Here is a 19,112-nt window from a genome sequence, read left to right as displayed (position 1 = left end):
TTCTTTTTGAAGTTTTTGACTAGATTTTGGTGCACAGGGGCCAGACTACACTGGTCTTCTCCCTGTCGGATTCCACAGCCCCTCTACACGAAATCTCCCCAATGACAGGCCATTCATAGACTGGAGGGAGCAGAGAGGCTGGGGATCACAGGCAGGGAAGTGTGCAGTCAAGTACTGTGCACCAAAATCTTCGAAACAAATTTCTTCACCAGGTATCAATTTTATCAGTATTACAGCATCATTCCAGCCTTGTCTCTACTTTACATTACAAAATCGCACCGACAGCTTCTCCTTTAAAGTTGTATTCTCAAGTTTGAAGTTATGCCCTATCCATGATGTAGTGGACAAACTTCCTGGTCACTGGAGGTCTGAGGTCTGGAGGTCTGACCACTGGGCCCTCCCATTGATCCCAAGAATTGGGTGTGACTGGAGCAGTGATCTTTTAAAATGAACATAACGTATGAATCACACATACATTTTTTGGGACAGTTTAAGCCAGTATCAGTCTTTCCTTTATTTTGCATTCACTTCTGTGTTTAGTTCAGAAATTGCAAATGTAATTTCAGGCTTTAAAAGTAATTGGGTGCCATGTTATTACAACCATCTGCCCCAAGGTGGCACAACAAAGATCTTCTTTAGTAACAGATAATAAAATTTAGAATACGTAAAAGCTGAAGGCTATAATGTGGAACATGCAAATATGTCAGGAAGCAAAGTGACGAAAATAAAATACATATTTCACTCACCGCAAATGGAGCCAGCAGCGACAAGAAATCCTGCCCATGAATAACCTCGCCTGTAAAATGCATCAGAAAGAGCAGAGTCTGGCATCAATGTATTCCAAGGCACCATTAGAGTCAATACAGCAGACACGAGGATATAGGCCGTTGTGGCTACACCTAATGACACGGCTGTTGCTATGGGAATGGCTTTTTGAGGATTCTTTGCTTCTTCACTTGAGGCTGCAATCACATCAAAGCCTACAAAGGCATAAAAACATGTGGCAGTACCAGACATGATGCCAGAAAAGCCAAAGGGAGCAAAACCACCATGTTCAGCAGACCAGTTTTTTGGGTTTGCAAGGATAAATCCAAATATAAGAATAAAAAGTATTACCACCATGCTGATTGCAGCAAAAATATGGTTCAGCCAAGAGGATACCCTTACCCCAAAAGAAATAAATGCTGTAGCAAACAGCAATATTCCGGCAGCTAAGAGATCGGGGTAGTGAGCCAAAAACTGGACATTCCAAGTTCCAATATGGCTTTCAGTATAGTTTTTGATCTTGTGATCAAACATAGAGTCCAAATATCCACTCCACGCTCGTGCAACTGCTGCACCGCCAATCATATATTCCAGGATGACATTCCAGCCAATCAGGAAGGCCCAAAGTTCACCAACTGAGACATAAGTAAACATGTATGCAGATCCCGTCTTTGGCACCCTTGCACCAAATTCAGCATAGCAGAGAGCTGCAAGAAGAGAGGCAATACCGGCGATAAGGAATGAGACGACAACAGCTGGACCTGCAATCTCCTTGGCCACTGTGCCAGTCAGGACATACAGACCAGAACCCACCATTCCTCCCACACCCAAAAGGGTGAGGTCAAGGGTGGAAAGACATCTTTTAAACGATGTCTCCATCAGGTCATCCTCCAAAGTCTTCACCCTGTTCAGCTTCTGGCAAAATCGTACCACAGCTCCGGAAGAAGGCAGTCTATTCCCCATCTTGTATAGTTGTATTCTTTAACTGGTTGACTATAAACGAGTTTCTTTCATGTCTATTAAAGGTACATCTAGAAGATCAAAAGAAAAGAGAAACTATTGCAACAGTATCTGTAATATGTACACATACAGTATTATGCAAAAGTTTTAAGCAGATGGGGACAAAAATGCTGCAAAGTAGTAATGATTTAAAAAACAAGAGTAAATGTATTTTTACCAATCGACAAAATTCCAACTGTGAATCAAAGAGAATTCTTAAAATCAATATTTAGTGTGACTAACTTTTGCCTTCTATACAACATCAATTCTTCTCGATACATTTGCACACCGTTTTTGAAAGAATTCAGCAGAGAGGTTGTTCCAAACATCTTGGAGAACTAACCCCAGATCTCCTGTGGCTGTAGGCTTGTGCAAATCCCTCTGTGTCTTCTTGTAAACCAGAGGTCCCCAACGTTTCTGACCTTGAGAGCCACATTCAGCTCTGAGAGAGGGTCGGGAGCCACATCCAGCCTTGAGAGAGGGTCGCGAGCCATATTCAGCTCCCGCCCCCTCACAATAGTGGCAACCAAAGCCCCCATTACAGGCATAATGGTTAACCAAAGCTTTTCCACAAAAATCACGCCAAAGCAGTATACTAAGATCCAGGGGTTCCCACAATACCCCCATTCAGTATTATCCTATAAAGCACTTCCAAGACACTGTCACATCCAGCTTCAAACATCTCCTCTGACAGGTGGTATCATCTGGTCTCCAGCGTACCATACTTAAATAATCTCAAAACCTTTAAGACCAGTATATGTGCATCCAGATCTGCTCTTCTGTGCAGGGCTGCTTACAAAATTCACCATTTTTAGATTTGCTCTTCATACCTGTTTGCTAGAACTGGAGCTAATTCACCAAGCTGACAGTCGCGAGCCACAATTCATGGGACCGCGAGCCACATGTGGCTCCCGAGCTACAGGTTGGGGACCCCTGTTGTAAACCATACAGACTCAATGAAGTTGATACTTCCAAGACTTCTGGATCTTCTTTACGCTGAAAATAGGTCTTAAATCTCTGTAGGTTTTGGGTTAAAGTCCTGCTGTAGAATAAATATGGAGCCAGACACTTCTGTGACGGTTTTTCATGCAGGATAAGTGTCTCCAAGAAGTGAAGGAACTACGCAGGGAGGTTGTTCCAAATAGTGTACAAGAGTAGATAGAAGAATTGATGCTGTTTTGACAGCAATGGGTGGGAACACCAAATAAAAAATTGTATTTAAGATTTCCATTTTGTGCATTCACTTTGCATTTTATTACTTGATATAAAGAATAAAAAAAATAAAAAATAAAACACTTCTATTTTAAATATATTTTATATAATTTTATTAAATAAATATAATGTGTATATTACCAGGAACTAACAATTACGTCCACAAGCATCGCTGGACCTACCATAATACAGGCCTCCAAATACAGCATCGGTCAGATGTTCCATTGCTATAATGTACCTTTATACTGGGCTGTCCCATAGGCATAGGCTGCCAAGAGTAAATTCTGCATATGTGCTTGCTTGAACAAAATAGATTAGTCAGAGAGTGAAAATGATGTCTGGGGTGAAAGTATTACCAGCACCTATTGCCTTATCTCTGACAGAAGGGTGCAATCATGTGCCTGGATTCACTTGTGCAGAGAGTGGATTGATGGCGTGGATTGATGGCGTGGATCTGATGTGATAAGCAGACACGTGTCTATCATTTTGTATATGGCACAAAGTGATCGGCTTATGATATAATAGAGCAGGAGAACAGAGAATGACCTATGCTAAATACCAGACTTCTTGGTTTTTAAGTTAGTACCTTGTGTTTGTGGAAAATGCCCTTTAACGAGCCCATGTATCAGCTACTCACATGATAGGGGATTCCTGGGACCTACTCTGATCACTAGAACAGTGGTCCTGATCCACTTTTCTTCCCATCTGTGATCAGGACTGAATGGAGCACCATGATATAGCTCTTCTTTTAGAGAAAGTGGGGTGCACACATGCCACCATATTCCGGTTCTCTCACAGTTCGGAGCGATAAGGTTATTCCTGCACAAATACTTTCTAACAACTCTTAGGCTGGTTTCACACTTGTGTAGGGCAGAGCTGCAGAGGGCTGCGTACTTCCTCAGTTAAGCCCCGCTAACTGCCGCACCTCTTCCATTCAGCTCCGCCTACGTCTGCATGCGTCCTGCGTACCCATCTTTAACATTGGGTAGGCAGGCCATGCAGATGTATGCGGATGCGACCGCATGTGTCGTTTTGACGCTGCGCCGAACGCAACATGTTGCATTTTGTTGAGGTTGGCGCAGCGTCAAAACGACGCATCTGGTCATATCCGCATAGCCTGTGTACCCAATGTTAAAGACAGGGACGCATGCAGATGTAGGCGGAGCTGAAAGGAAGAGGTGCAGCAGTGGGCAGGGCTTAATGAAGGAAGTACGCAGCCCTCTACAGCTCTGCCCTACGCAAGTGTGAAACCAGCCTTCGTCTGTTGGCCCTCAATGAAACCTGGATTCAGGATTCTGACACAGTCTCCCCTGCTGCCATTTCCCATGGTGGCTTACAATTCTCCCATTCCCAGAGACCCGCAAACAGACTTTGTGGTGGAGTAAGCATACTCTTGCCCCCACAATGCACTTTCCAGGTCATCCCCCCAGTTCCATCACTATCATTCCCTTCTTTTGAGGTCCACACCATCATCATATACCGGCCCACAGGCTCACCCACCCACTTCCTTGACCATTTCTCTGCCTGGCTGCCACACTTCATGTCCTCAGAACTACCAAGCCTTCTCTTGGGAGACTTCGACATCCCCATTAACAGCCCCACTTCCACATCTTCATCCCAGCTTCTATCACTAACCACTTCTCTCAGCCTCTCACAGCTCTCAACCTCTGATACACACAGACGGTAACACCTTTGACCTGGTCTTTGTCAGGCTCTGTTCGATCAACATCCGAAAGAAACTGCACTCAAAGTGACCAATGACCTTCTGACAGCAAAATGTAATGGTGACCACTCTGTTCATTCTTCTCAACCTCTCTGCAGCTTTCGACACTGTTGACCACTATCTACTCTCTATGCTACAGTCAGTATGCATAAAGGACACTACCCTCTCCTGGTTCTCTTTCTATCTTTCTGACCGCTCCTTCAGTGTATCGTCCGCTGGCTCCACTTAGTCTCTTCTTCCTCTCACTGTTGGGGTCCCTCAGGGCTCATTCATTGGCCCCCTTCTCTTCTCTCTATACACAGCCCCAATTGGACAGACTATCAGCAGATTTGGCTTTCAGCACCATCTTTATGCTGATGACACATAACTATACACGTCATCCCCTGACCTTACCCCCACTGTACTACAGAACGCCAGTGACTGTCTGCAGTCTCAAATATCATGTCTACTCTCTATCTGAAACTCAGTCTTTCCAAAACAAAGTCTTGTGCTCCCGCTGTCTACTAACCTCACTAAATCGGACATCAGCAGGTGTGCTGCCTGGGTGTTGTGTTTGACACCAGTCTTTCCTTCTCCTACCATATACACTGCTCAAAAAAAAAAAAGTATAATATATATATCAACAAAATACCACATCCTAGATATCACCGCATGAAATATTTCAGTTGCAAATTTTTATTCATTACATAGTGGAATGTGTTGAGAACAATAAAACATAAAAATGATCAATGGAGATCAAAATGAATATCCCATGGAGGTCTGGATTTGGAATGATACTCAAAATTAAAGTGGAAAATGAAGTTACAGGCTGATCCAACTTCAGTGGAAATGCCTCAAGACAAGGAAATGATGTTCAGTTTTTGTGTGTGTGTGTGTGTGTTGCCTCCATGTGCCTGTGTGACCTCCCTACAACGCCCGGGCATGCTCCTGATGAAGCGGCGGATGGTCTCCTGAGGGATCTCCTCCCAGACCTGGACTAAAGCATCCGCCAACTCCTGGACAGTCTGTGGTGCAACGTGACGTTGGTGGGAGACATGATGTCCCAGATGTTTTCAATTGGATTCAAGTATGGGGAACGGGCGGGCCAGTCCATAGCTTCAATGCCTTCATCTTGCAGGAACTGCTGACACATTCCAGCCACATGAGGTCTGGCATTATCCTGCATTAGGAGGAACCCAGGGCCAACCGCACCAGCATATGGTCTCACAAGGGGTCTGAGGATCTCATCTCGGAACCTAATGGCAGTCAGGCTACCTCTGCTGAGCACATGGAGGGCTGTGCGGCCCTCCAAAGAAATGCCACCCCACACCAATACTGACCCACTGCCAAACCGGTCATGCAGAAGGATGTTGCAGGTAGCATATCGCTCTCCACGGAGTCTCCAGACTATGTCACATGTGCTCAGTGAACCTGCTTTCATCTGTGAAGAGCACAGGGCGCCAGTGGCGGATTTGCCAATCCTGGTGTTCTGTGGCAAATGCCAAGCATCCTGCACAGTGTTGGGCTGTGAGCACAACCCCCATCTGCACTCAGATCATCCATGGAGTCGGTTTCTAACCGTTTGTGCAGACACATGTACATTTGTGGCCTGCTGGAGGTCATTTTGCAGGGCTCTGGCAGTGCTCCTCCTTGCACAAAGGCTGAGGTAGCGGTCCTGCTGCTGGGCTGTTGCCCTCCTACAGCCCCCTCCATGTCTCCTGGTGTACTGTTCTGTCTCCCTGTAGCGCCTCCAGCCTCTAGACACTACGCTGCCAGACACAGCAAACCTTCTTGCCACAGCTCGCATGGATATGCTATACTGGATGAGCTGCACTACCTGAGCCACTTGTGTGGGTTGTAGAGTCCGTCTCATGCTACCACGAGTGTGAAAGTACAACCAACATTCAAAAGTTACCAAAACATCTGCCAGAAAGCATTGATACTGAGATGTGGTCTGTGGTCACCACCTGCAGAACACTCCTATATTGAGTGTGTCTTGATAATTGCCAATAATTTCCATCTGTTGTCTATTCCATTTGCACAACAGAATGTGAAATCGATTGTCAAACAGTGTTGCTTTCTAAGTGGACAGTTTGATTTCACAGACGTTTGATTTACTTGGAGTTATATTCTGTTTAAGTGCTCCCTTTATTTTTTTGAGCAGTGTACAATCTCTTGCTGCTTACACCTAAAGAACATCTCTAGAATCCACCCCTTTCTCACCATGGAAACAACAAAAACCCTCCTGAACTACTGTAATGCTCTATTAATTGGCCTCCCCTCACTCAACTTTCCCGTCTCCAGTCCATCCTTAATGCAGCATCCAGGGTCGACCATCTGGCTAATCTGCACTCAGACGCGTCTGCTCTTCACCAGTCATTGCACTGGCTACCCATTCATTATAGGATCCAATTCAAGCTCCTTCTCACCCACAAAGCTCTCCACAGTGCGTCACCCTACTACTTCTCCCTCATTTCTGTTTGTTTATCGACCTACACGCTCATTACACTCTGCAAATGACTTTCGACTAACCTCTGCACTAATCCGTACCTCCCACTCCCGGCTCGAAGACTTCTCCCGCGTTGTGCCAATCCTCTGGAATGCTGTACCCCAAGAAATTAGGACTATCCACAACATGCACAGTTTTAGGCACTCCCTAAAAACACGTCTGTTCAGAGAGGCCTATCACGTTCCTTAATCAAAGTCACTTTATGTGGGAGTGTGTGCAGCCCATTCACCATCTGAGGAAAAGCCCTTCCTCAAACTCCACTGCACCCAACAGCACCACAAATACTGGCTGGTGACCAGCTCACACAGCCTTTATCTATCCCACACTTCCTCAAGATGGCTGGACCATCATTGTAAATATGCACCTGTACTTTGTATCTCCCCCCACCTCATTATAGATTGTAAGCTTTCACAAGCGGGGTCGTCTTTTTTGCTTTAAAAATTGTATTATCTTTAACGTTGTTACTTATGACTGTTGTGTATAAACTGTTAAACTGTAAAGCACTGCGGAATATGTTGGCGCTATATAAAAATTATTATTATTATTATGTCTATGAGGCGAATTACAGTTTGATATCGGGACATAGTGTGTTTTTCTCGTTGGATTCATATGCAATCATATCACATTATGTGGAAACACAGAGTGTGTACCATTCTTTAATATGTAGCCGTTTGGACCCCATGTGTTGCTTAATGGGTTCTGCACACAATTCTGAAGCCATAACTGCTGAACCAGTGTAGAAAGAATCAGTCACAGCAGAGGCACTGACTAGATACAGGAATCCTTATCAACCAAGATTTGGAAGCTCCTGTTTGCCAAGAAAATTAGCTTCCTTTTGTACTAGCACCAAGACCATAAACATTGGCAAAATACCCAGAGCAAACTAGAAAAGTATTTAGAATTGATAGTCCTCAGTGGTTGATATCTTTTCAGTTAGCCATTAAAAGGTGATAAATTGCAAGCTTTCAAGACTACTCAGGTCTCTTCATCAGGCAGCCGAATACAAAATCTGAGGAATCACATTTATACACAACACAGCTCAGAAATAATGCAATAGATAAGACAAGTGATATGAAGCAGAACTATCATTATGGGAGAGGGATAAATAGTTGTGTCCATAAATATTAGAAAACAGTTCATACATAAGGAGTGTGAAAGTTTTATCGTCCTCTGATTGGGGTCTGCTTCTGTGTTGTGATGCCCCCACAAGGTCTGAGAAGGAAATTCCTTAATTGATGTAAAAAGACAAATTCCATGCGACGCATTCATTCGTGCACCGAGTGTGTCAAAGGTTGTCATTATGATGAGCGATACTCATTACTTGAGATTTCTCGGGTGTCCTCCGAGTATTTTTTAGTGCTCGGAGATTTAGTTTTCATTGCCGCAGCTGAATGATTTACATCTGTTAGCCAGCATAAGTACATGTGGGGGTTGCCTGGTTTCTAGGGAATCCCCACATGTAATCAAGCTGGCTAAGAGATGTAAATCATTCAGCTGAGGTGAGGAAAACAATCTCTGAGCACTAAAAAATACTCGGAGGTTACCCGAGCGTGCTCGGGAAACACCAAGGTTACTTACGGGTAGCCGTTTTTTCCGGAACCCATGATGGCACACCTGAGAGAGAGGGGATCCGCCCAGCCAGGACAGGAAACCCTACTGAAAATAAAAGGGCGGTACCTCTGTCGCTTCAGTTGGTTTTCAGAGCATGAGAGGCCCCCCTGGTTAGTACACATGGCAATCCAACACCACATTATATTAATTAAAAACACCCAAAACGATAGTGCACACCGAAAAGGTGAAAAAAGGGGGGGAAATATACGGGTGCCGTCATGGGTTCCGGAAAAACCGGCTACCCGTAAGTAACCTTGGTGTTTTCCCTTCCCCCATGACGGCACACCTGAGAGACTTTTGTAGAAAGAAAAACCCTTAGGGAGGGACCACCGCTTGGAGTACCCTTCTACCAAAGGTTAGGTCAGCAGAGGAGGAAAGGTCTAGCCGGTAGTGTGTTTGAAAAAAGTTGAGGGTGAGGACCAGGTAGCGGCCTTGCAAATTTGGTCAATTGATACCTCAGCTTTCTCTGCCCAGGAGGTAGCCACAGCTCTGGTGGAGTGAGCCTTGATGCCGTCAGGAACCGGAGTGCCACTTGCAGAATAGGACAGACTAATGGCCTCCCTGATCCATCTAGCAATGGTACTTTTAGCTACCCCACATCCCTTTTTACTACCTTGAAAGGCTACAAATAGGGTTTGATCTTTCCTCCACTGACTAGTCATGGTTATATATTGTAACATGGATCTCCTCACATCTAGCATATGGAACTTTAGTTCACCCGGATTTTTAGGATTATTACAAAATGATGGTAATGTGATCTCCTGACTCCTATGAAATTTTTGGACTACTTTGGGGAGATACGCTGGATCTGGTCTTAAGATTATTCTGTCATCAAAAACCTGAGTGTAAGGAGGGCATATTGATAGAGCTTGTAAATCACCTACTCTACGGGCCGATGTTAGGGCTACTAGCAGGACCGTTTTCAGGGTGAGTAATTTAGGTGATAATTTCTGTAAAGGCTCAAAAGGATCTTTGGTTAAAGCCTCCAAGACTAGATTTAGATCCCAAGGAGGGATTTTGGGAATAATAACTGGTCTAGACCTGCCACAGGATTTTATAAATCGTGAAACCCATCTATTAGATGCTAGGTTGCAATTATATAGGGCCCCTAAGGCTGAAACTTGAACCTTAAGGGTGCTAGTTGCTAACCCTAGCTGCAAGCCTGCTTGTAGAAATTCTAGGATGGGACCCACTGGAGCTACATCCCCTAACGGCTCCCCTAAGAAATCTAAAAATTTCTTCCAGGTCCTACCGTAGATTCTAGACGTTATAGGCTTTCTGCTTTTTAATAGGGTGGATACTAACCCTGGTGAGAAACCTTGGCGGCTTAGTAGCGCCCTCTCAAAAGCCAGGCTGCCAGATGGAAGCCCTTCACCTGAGAGTGGGTCACTGGTCCCTGGGTTAACAAGTCCGGCACATCTGGCAGAATCCATGGGTCTGTTAACGACATCTGCCTTAGAAGGGAGAACCATGGTCTTCTTGGCCAGAATGGAGCTATGAGTATTATTTTTGCTCGGTCTTCTCTGATTTTCCAGACTACTGTTGGAATCATCACTATTGGGGGAAATGCGTAAGCCAGAGAGAATTTCCACGGTATTAGTAGGGCATCTACTGCGAAAGGATGTTCGTTTGGGTTCAGTGAGCAAAATTTTTTCACTTTTTTGTTGCGTGAGGTGGCAAACAAGTCTATCTCTGGTGTACCCCAGGCCTGTATTATTTGTTGGAATATCTCAGGATTCAGGGACCATTCCCCTTGTCTCAGAACTCTGCGACTCAAAGACTGCCTGAAAGTTTTCTACCCCTCTTATGTGTAGAGCTGTTAGGGAAGATAGGTGTTGTTCTGCCCAATGAAATAGTGAGTTTGACACCTCCATGAGGTTCCAAGACCTCGTCCCCCCCTGGTGATTGATATAGGCCACTACTGCTCGATTGTCCGTCATGACTCGAGCATGGCGGCCCTGGAGCTGGGGAAGAAAATGTTTCAAGGACTTTACTACTGCCAATAGTTCTTTTACGTTTGAGGCATAGCTCTTTTCTTGGGGGGACCAAGTTCCTTGAATTGAATGGGATCTTAAGTGTGCTCCCCAACCTATGTTGCTTGCGTCGGTCGTGATTACATCCTCGACCGGTTTCTGCCATTGGACTCCCATAGTGAGATGTTCCTCTATGGTCCATCACTTTAAGGAATTTCTAACATCCTGAGGAAGACATAGACTTCCTTCCAAATGCCCTCTTAACAGTCTTTGGGCTGACAGAACTTCCCACTGCAGTTGTCTCAGGTGGAATTGTGCCCATCCTACCGCTGGAATGCAGGACGTTAACGAGCCTAGTAGGGACATCGCTTTCCTTAGGGTCATTGCTGGTTGATGTATCGCTGCAGTGGTCAAATTGATTATTTTGGTTACTTTGTTCTCCGGGAGGAGGCAGAGTTGACCTTCTGAATCTAGTATCAGGCCCAGGAAGGATTGTACCTTTACAGGAACTAACTTCGACTTGGGGACATTTATTAACCAACCGAGTTCTGTTAGAGTTGATATTACTGTCGTTATCTGATGGGAGCAATCGGCCTCTGTCTTCCCTATCACAAGAAAATTGTCCAAGTATGGGACAATTACAATATTCCGAGAACGGAGATATGACATTACCTCTGCCATCACCTTGGTGAAGACCCTGGGAGCAGTAGATAGGCCGAATGGAAGGGCTGTGTATTGGTAATGTTTCACTTGGTTCTGTATGTAGAGTGCCACTCTCAAGTATCTCCAGTATTTGTGATGTATTGGAATATGGTAATATGCATCCTTTAAGTCTATTACTGCCATGAAGCAGTGAGGAAACAGAAGTTTGTGGTTGTGTTGATGGACTCCATCTTGAAGGAGTGATTGTCTATTGAAAGGTTGAGTTTTCTTAGGTTGATTATGGTCCTCCAAGAGCCATCAGGTTTTTGTATTAGAAAGAGGGGGGGGGGGGGGGGGGGAGTAAAACCCTCTTCCCAACTCCTGAACCGGGACTTCTTGCAAGACATTCTTTTGAATCAGTCCGAGGACTTCCGTTTCTAGAGCTAATTGTTCCTGCCAGGCTTTCCTCCGGGGAGTTATTACGAAATTGTGCCTGGGTGGACGGATAAATTTTATTTTTAGGCCTTCTTTTATGATATTTAAAACCCAGATGCTCGGGGAGATGTTTATCCAGGCTGGATAGAAGAGGGAGAGCCTTCCTCCAACCTCTGATGTAATGTCATTGGGGGGACTTTTTGGCAGATGTAGAGGGCCCTTTGAACATATAGCCTGATTTCCTTTTATCTTTGAAGTCCCAATTTCTCCTATCTCCTGGAGGTCGGCCTCTGTTAAATCTCCTCCGAAAAAAGGGTTTTTCGGATCTTTCGGGAAGGTTGGAAAGGCTTTCTTTTTGTCTCCTGCCTGTTCCAAAATCTCCTCTAACTTTTTCCCAAAGAGGAGTTGACCGTCACATGGGATGGAACATAGCCTATGTTTGGATGGCAAATCTCCCGGACAACCCTTAAGCCATAGGGCTCTTCTGGCCGCATTGGACAGGCCCGCTGCTCTAGCTGTTAATCTCGCGGAGTCCACAGAGGAATCCGCCAGAAATGCTGCTGCGCCTTGAACTAGGGATATATTTGCAAGAATGTCATTCCTAGGGACTTTATCCCTTAGCTGGTCTTCTATCTGCTGTAACCAGACCATAAGAGCGCGAGCTGTACATGTTCCAGCTATAGCCGGTTTCAAGCCCCCTGCCGCTGCTTCCCAGATGTGCCTCAAAAACCCATCTGCTTTTTTGTCCAGTGGATCTTTTAGGATCCCTGAATCTTCTAAAGGAAGGGATGATTTTTTCAGGGACTTGGCTACCGTACCATCAATCTTAGGGATTTTCTCCCAGGATTCGGAGTCTTTTTCTTCAAAAGGATATCTCCTTTTAGATGAAGAAGGTAAGGTACCGATTTTTTCGGGTTTTTTCCATTCTTTTTCGATGAATGCTTTAATTTTTGCATTGACCGGAAATGTCCATTTTCTTTTTTCCTCTAAACCGCCAAACATGACATCCTCAAGTGACCTAGGTGTCTTTTCCTCTTTAAGTCCCATTGCAGATCTGACTGCTTTGACTAATTTTTCTACATCCTCAGTTGGGAAACACGGGCGACCTCCTGTATCACTATCTGAGGAGGAATCTGAGGACTGGATAGAGGCGGAGGAGGCAGAGGGAGATTTCTGACTCTCCTGTTTCTGAGAGGCCTCCGAATCCGTAGACACTTTACGGCTCTTCCTCCCTGATTTTTTAAGGGCCAGTTTTAGGGAGTTTTTAATTTCTGTCTGAATTATGGCCTTGAGGCTAGTGGCGAAATTAGGAGTCTCATGTATGGTTTTTTGAATGCAGTCAGAGCAGAGGTCCTTCTGCCACTGAACTGCAAGCGGGGCTTTACAAAGGGCACATTCGCGGTTCTTTGTTTTGCCGCTAGATTTCCTCGGGCCCTAGTGATCAAACAGAAAAAATGGACCCTGTTACCATAAGCGTGACATTCACGAAGATCACTCACCACCGCCGTCAGTCAAGGGTACCGGTTTTGGAGGCTGGACAGATGCACGTGCAGTGTCCCTTCTGGACGCTGAAGAGTCTTGCCGGACAGGACGGCTGCTGCTCCTACCACTTGAGCGACTGCTCCTGTGCTGGTGGCTCGGCAAGGCATCTGGCGAGAGCTCCTGACGCTGCTGCTGCTGCTGTGATGGCGGCGGCTGCTGCTGCTGCTCTGGTTGTCCCACTTCCATGCTGAAGTTTTTGTACATGAGCGCGTCTTCTGTGGTCAGACACCCATTTATGGGGGACCACTGCACTCTCCGCCTCCTCCGGTGCCCAATGGTGGCCCCTCCCCTCCTCTGCCGCGCCGCCGGAGTCCTTTTTCCACCGGCCGGCGTTTCTTCATGGGCGCCGCCATCTTGGATCCGGCGCCCGCCCCCGACGTCCCCATTCCCAGCGTGCCTTGCGCGTGACGTCAGACGGGCGACCCGGAAGCGGCCTGCGCACCTGGATGCCGGCAGAGGGAGGAGGGCGGCGTGGCAGCCACGGAAGGAGCTGGGTCCGACCGTGCTGCACCAACGCCCGCTCGGACGCAGAGACCCCGGGGGACCTGCGGACGGCGCTTCCAGGCTCCCGAACACCGACGCACAGGCGCTGCCTGCTCTTCCACGCCGGGACGGGACCTGGGTGAGTGGAAACTAGTGTTGAGCGATACCGTCCGATACTTGAAAGTATCGGTATCGGAAAGTATCGGCCGATACCGGCAAAGTATCGGATCCAATCCGATACCCGATACCAATACAAGTCAATGGGACTCATGTATCGGACGGTATCCCTGATGGTTCCCAGGGTCTGAAGGAGAGGAAACTCTCCTTCAGGCCCTGAGAACCATATTAATGTGTAAAAAAAAGAATTAAAATAAAAAATATTGCTATACTCACCTCTCCGACGCAGCCTGCACCTTACCGAGGGAAGCGGCAGCGTTCTTTGTTTAAAATTCGCGCTTTTCTTTCCTTTACGTGAAGTCCCGGCTTGTGATTGGTCGCGTGCCGCCCATGTGGCCGGGACGCAACCAATCACAGCAAGCCGTGACGTAATTTCAGGTCCTTCAGGATTTTAAAATTACGTTCCGGCGTTGTGATTGGTTGCGTCGCAGTCACATGGGCGACGCAACCAATCACAGCAAGCCGTGATGTAATTTCAGGTCCTTCAGGATTTTAAAATTACGTCCCGGCTTTGTGATTGGTTGCGTCGCGGTCAACCAATCACAAGCCGGGAGGCTGGACACGCGCGCATTTTAAAATGCGCGCGTGTCCAGCCTCCCGTGACGTCACGGCTTGTGATTGGTTGCGTCGCCCATGTGACTGCGACGCAACCAATCACAAAGCCGGGACGTAATTTTAAAATCCTTAAGGACCTGAAATTACGTCACGGCTTGCTGTGATTGGTTGCGTCGCCCATGTGACTGCGACGCAACCAATCACAAAGCCGGGACTTCACGTAAGGAAAGAAAAGCGCGAATTTTAAACAAAGAACGCTGCCGCTTCCCTCGGTAAGGTGCAGGCTGCGTCGGAGAGGTGAGTATAGCAATATTTTTTATTTTAATTCTCTCTTTTACACATTTTTACATTAATGTTGTTTCGATACCGATACCCGATACCACAAAAGTATCGGATCTCGGTATCGGAATTCCGATACAGCAAATATCGGCCGATACCCGATACTTGCGGTATCGGAATGCTCAACACTAGTGGAAACACCGCCGTGTTCAGCACGAGGGTCCCTGTCAGGACAGGAAACCCAACTGAAGCGACAGAGAGGTACCGCCCTTTTATTTTCAGTAGGGTTTCCTGTCCTGGCTGGGCGGATCCCCTCTCTCTCAGGTGTGCCGTCATGGGGGAAGGGAAAATCTTGAGTAACGAGTATATTCGCTCATCACTAGTTGTCATGAGTTTATACTCCCGGACTCTTTGTCTCTCTGAGATTGGAAGTTACCTTTTAATGCAAGCAATTTCATGTCCCTGGTGCTGTGATCAGGGAGATTATTAAGTATTGCCACAAGTAGATCCATTCTTTTGTCTCTTATTGTGTGGCGATGAGAATTAATTCTTTTTCTCAGTTTTTGCCCTGTCTCCCCTACATACAGACCCCCAGATGAATCTTTTTTTCTGCTTTTTTCCATCCCAAAATTTGGGGTGCGTCTTTTGGTCCGGTGCGTCTTATAGTCAGAAAAATACATTTTGGTGTTATCATTCATATTCTCTAAAAAGAAAAAAAAAAGAAAAAAAAAAGGCCAAGAAAGCAAAAATTCTGCCGGGATATGTAAACTATACCAGGTACAACAGACACATGTAATACATAATTGTATAGTGTATACACATATGCAGTAGTCACTAGTGTGTATTATACATGAGAATATTTTAGTTGTGTATATTACCTATAGTTATGTACTGTATGAGTATTTTATAGGTAGCTACATACTGACTCATTAATTATGGACACCAACATTAATTTTGCCTACTACTCATTTTTAACCCCTTAACCTAGTATGACATACTGGGTACGTCACATGTTGTCTCCCTGCCTTGGACCCAGGCTGACAAGCGGAGATCGCATCTTTCATGGCACATGATGTTGAGTCATCATCTGCCTCTAAACAGCCGCTGATCACTTGTTAAACACCACTGTGGATCGCTGACAGCAGCATTTACAGCGTGTTGGCAAGAGGGAGCGCCATTCTATGCACCCATTGGCACTCTTGTGATGCGATTTGGGTTGCTGGTGGGTTACCTTGATGGTTGGGGGTCTGTTAAAGACCCCTGTGCCTGTCATGACAATACTCCTGTGAAAACCAGCCTGCATTGGACTTTCGGTGACCAGAAAAATGCCCACAGGAAAATTGCCCACAGGAAACATGCCCCACACGGAAAATTCCCCACACGGAAAATTGGCAATTACAGCATCACAAAAGTTTCAGATCTATATTTCAGGTGCAAGGTGAGGATGTTCACATAATATGTGATCAACTTGTGATTTACAGTTGACCTAGTGCAAAACTGCAAAAATGATGATCTGTGGTTTGCAGCAGTCTGTCATTCTCAATCACTCAATCACTGATTCTGCCTTACTCCTCCCACCAGCCCAGAGCAGCAGCACATGCAGAACCAGCAGCAGTGTGATCCAGAGGAGCCATCACTGCTATCAGTGCTCACAAAAGTATCACTGCTGCTGGCAGAGATATTTGGTCCTGGAAGCCCAGAAGGCACAGCAGAAAGGTGAGATTCTGTCACTTGTACCACTTTGTGTTCTTGCTGAGAATGTATGACATGCTTTTGCAGAGGAGTCCGATGGGCCCCAGTGCGAAATTTGGCCCTTACCCCCCTCACACACGTTGGTCAGATGTATGGGCCCCTGTAGTGTTCTAAATTCTATAAAGACTTATGAATTGCCCCCCCCTCCCCCTTCATTATGTAGTAATGTCCCCCATACTGGTATATATGCCCATCATCCTGGTGAATATGTCTGCATCCTGGTATATATGTCCTAATGCTGGTATATATGGTCCCCATCCTAGTATGTATGGTCCACATGATCTCCATCCTGGTATTTATGCCCACTTTCTGGTATATATGTCCCTATCCTGGTTTACGTGGTCCCCAATCCTAGGCTATGTGCACACGTAGGAAATGTGGTGCAGAATTTTCTGCACTAAATCTGCATCTCCTGGCAGAATCCGCAGGTGCATTTTTTATGCGTTTTTAGTGCATTTTTTGTGCGTTTTTTATGCAGATTTTACCACTGCAGATTTCTATTAATGGAGGGGTGCAGAAACGCTGCAGAAACGCACAAAAGAAGTGACATGCACTTCTTTGAAATCTGCAGCGTTTCTGCGCAGATTTTTCTGCACCATGTGCACAGCTTTTTTTTTCACATTGATTTACATTGTACTGTAAATCACAGTGCAGTTCTGCAGCGTTTCTGCAGCAGAAAAATCTGCTGCAGTTCTGCACCAATTCTGCACTAAATCTGCATCGTGTGCACATACCCTTATTGTGTTTAATTATGCATTAGGGTCAGAATGGGGACACATATACACTAGGATTGGGGACCATGTAAACCAGGATAGGGACATATATACCAGAAAGGGGGCATAAATACCAGGATGGAGATCATGTGGACCATACATACTAGGATGGGGACCATATATACCAGCATTAGGACATATATACCAGGATGCAGACATATTCACCAGGATGATGGGCATATATACCAGTATGGGGGACATTACTACATAATGAAGGGGGAGGGGGGCAATTCATACGTCTTTATAGAATTTAGAACACTACAGGGGCCCATACATCTGACCAATGTGTGTGTGTGTGGGGGGGGGGGGGGGGGAGAAGGGCCAAGTTTCGCACTGGGGCCCATCGGACTCCACTGCAAAAGCACATCATACATTCTCAGCAAGAACACAAAGTGGTAGAAGTGACAGAATCTCACCTTTCTGCTGTGCCTTCTGGGCTTCCAGGACCAAATATCTCTGCCAGCAGCAGTGATACTTTTGTGGGTACTGATAGCAGTGATGGCTCCTCTGGATCACACTGCTGCTGGTTCTGCATGTGCTGCTGTTCTGGGCTGGTGGGAGGAGTAAGGCAGAATCAGTGAGGGAAGAGAGCAGACTAGATCTATCTATTGCTGAGAATGACAGACTGCTGCAAACCACAGATCTTCATTTTTGCAGTTTTGCACTAGGTCAACTATAAATCACAAGTTGATCACATATTATGTGAACATCCTCACCTTGCACCTGAAATATCATAGATCTGAAACTGTTGTGATGCTGTAATTGGCAATTTTCCGTGTGGGGAATTTTCCTGTGGGCATTTTTCATGTGGGCAATTTTCCTGTGGGCAATTTTCAGGGAACCGGTAAACAGTGTAATGTGAAGAAAAACAAAAGTCAAAGTACCAGAATTACAGCTTCTAGGCTGCCATAACAACAGAAGAAAATGTAATAAGAGATTATCAAAACATGGGATCTGACCCAAAATTATATCAATAAAAATAGCATGGGTGAAAAAAAAAATAAACAAGTAGACAGAAAAATAGAGAAGTTATGGGAGGTTTATCAGATGCTAATTTATATGGTGAGTGCCAATTTGACATTGCAAGCACAGTCTGTCAAACTTTTTTTTATTTTTTATAATAAAAATGTCATACGTACCCCAAATTGGAAATCAGTAAAAATGTCAACTTCCCATGGAAAAAGAAAACAAACAAAAAAAAACAAAACACAAAACCTTACAATAAAAATGTAATAGAACTTAAAAAAAAAGTCATCACAAACCATAGATATTGTTTTATTATTACACGCAAAAAAAAGAAAAAAACTGAAAATTTGTTCTCTCGTATTTGCACTGACCAAGAGAATCATAGTCACAGGTCACTTTGCCATACACTGAATACTTTAAAAACAAAACCCCAAAAGCAATAATACATTTGCATTTATTCACTGCAGGTTTATTTTGAACTGTGGTGGGGGGGCTCTATATGAATTTTTGCCTTAGGCAGCCAAAAAAAAAAAAAAGCCACCGTATCCGAGAATTCCAAGTGGAGGAGGTTCAACGACCGCCATATTGGGACACCCATGTGATGCGTGTCTCAATATGGAAACTGCTGCTGGTACCAACCTATTGCTCGGTACCACCAGCGGAACACAGTCGTGAGCACGCTGCCACTGGGATCAGCCGAGTGATTCACTGACTGCCGCCATCTTTGTACAGGAGGA

General features: G+C 45.4%; 1 protein-coding gene across 2 annotated transcripts in view; it reads right to left on the bottom strand.

Annotated features, from left to right (window-relative positions):
* SLC7A4 (solute carrier family 7 member 4) overlaps window positions 1-19,112 on the bottom strand; it is a 54,931-nt gene that overhangs the window by 18,552 nt on the left and 17,267 nt on the right. The window contains exons 2-3 of one of the 2 annotated variants that reach the window (XM_077295032.1): window positions 1,579-1,796; window positions 747-1,472 (exon numbers count right to left, since the gene is read on the bottom strand). In XM_077295032.1, the coding sequence (XP_077151147.1) occupies window positions 747-1,419 (673 nt within the window). In that variant the 5' untranslated portion in view covers window positions 1,420-1,472; window positions 1,579-1,796. Of the gene's footprint in view, window positions 1-746; window positions 1,797-19,112 lie in introns of both variants that reach the window. The other variant, XM_077295022.1, reaches the window with a different exon arrangement.

The sequence above is a fragment of the Ranitomeya variabilis genome, chromosome 1, assembly GCF_051348905.1.
Source record: "Ranitomeya variabilis isolate aRanVar5 chromosome 1, aRanVar5.hap1, whole genome shotgun sequence".
NCBI classification, from domain to species: Eukaryota; Metazoa; Chordata; class Amphibia; order Anura; family Dendrobatidae; genus Ranitomeya; species Ranitomeya variabilis.
Note: the sequence above shows the minus strand (reverse complement) of the source record. Positions and strands in the feature narration are given on the sequence as shown.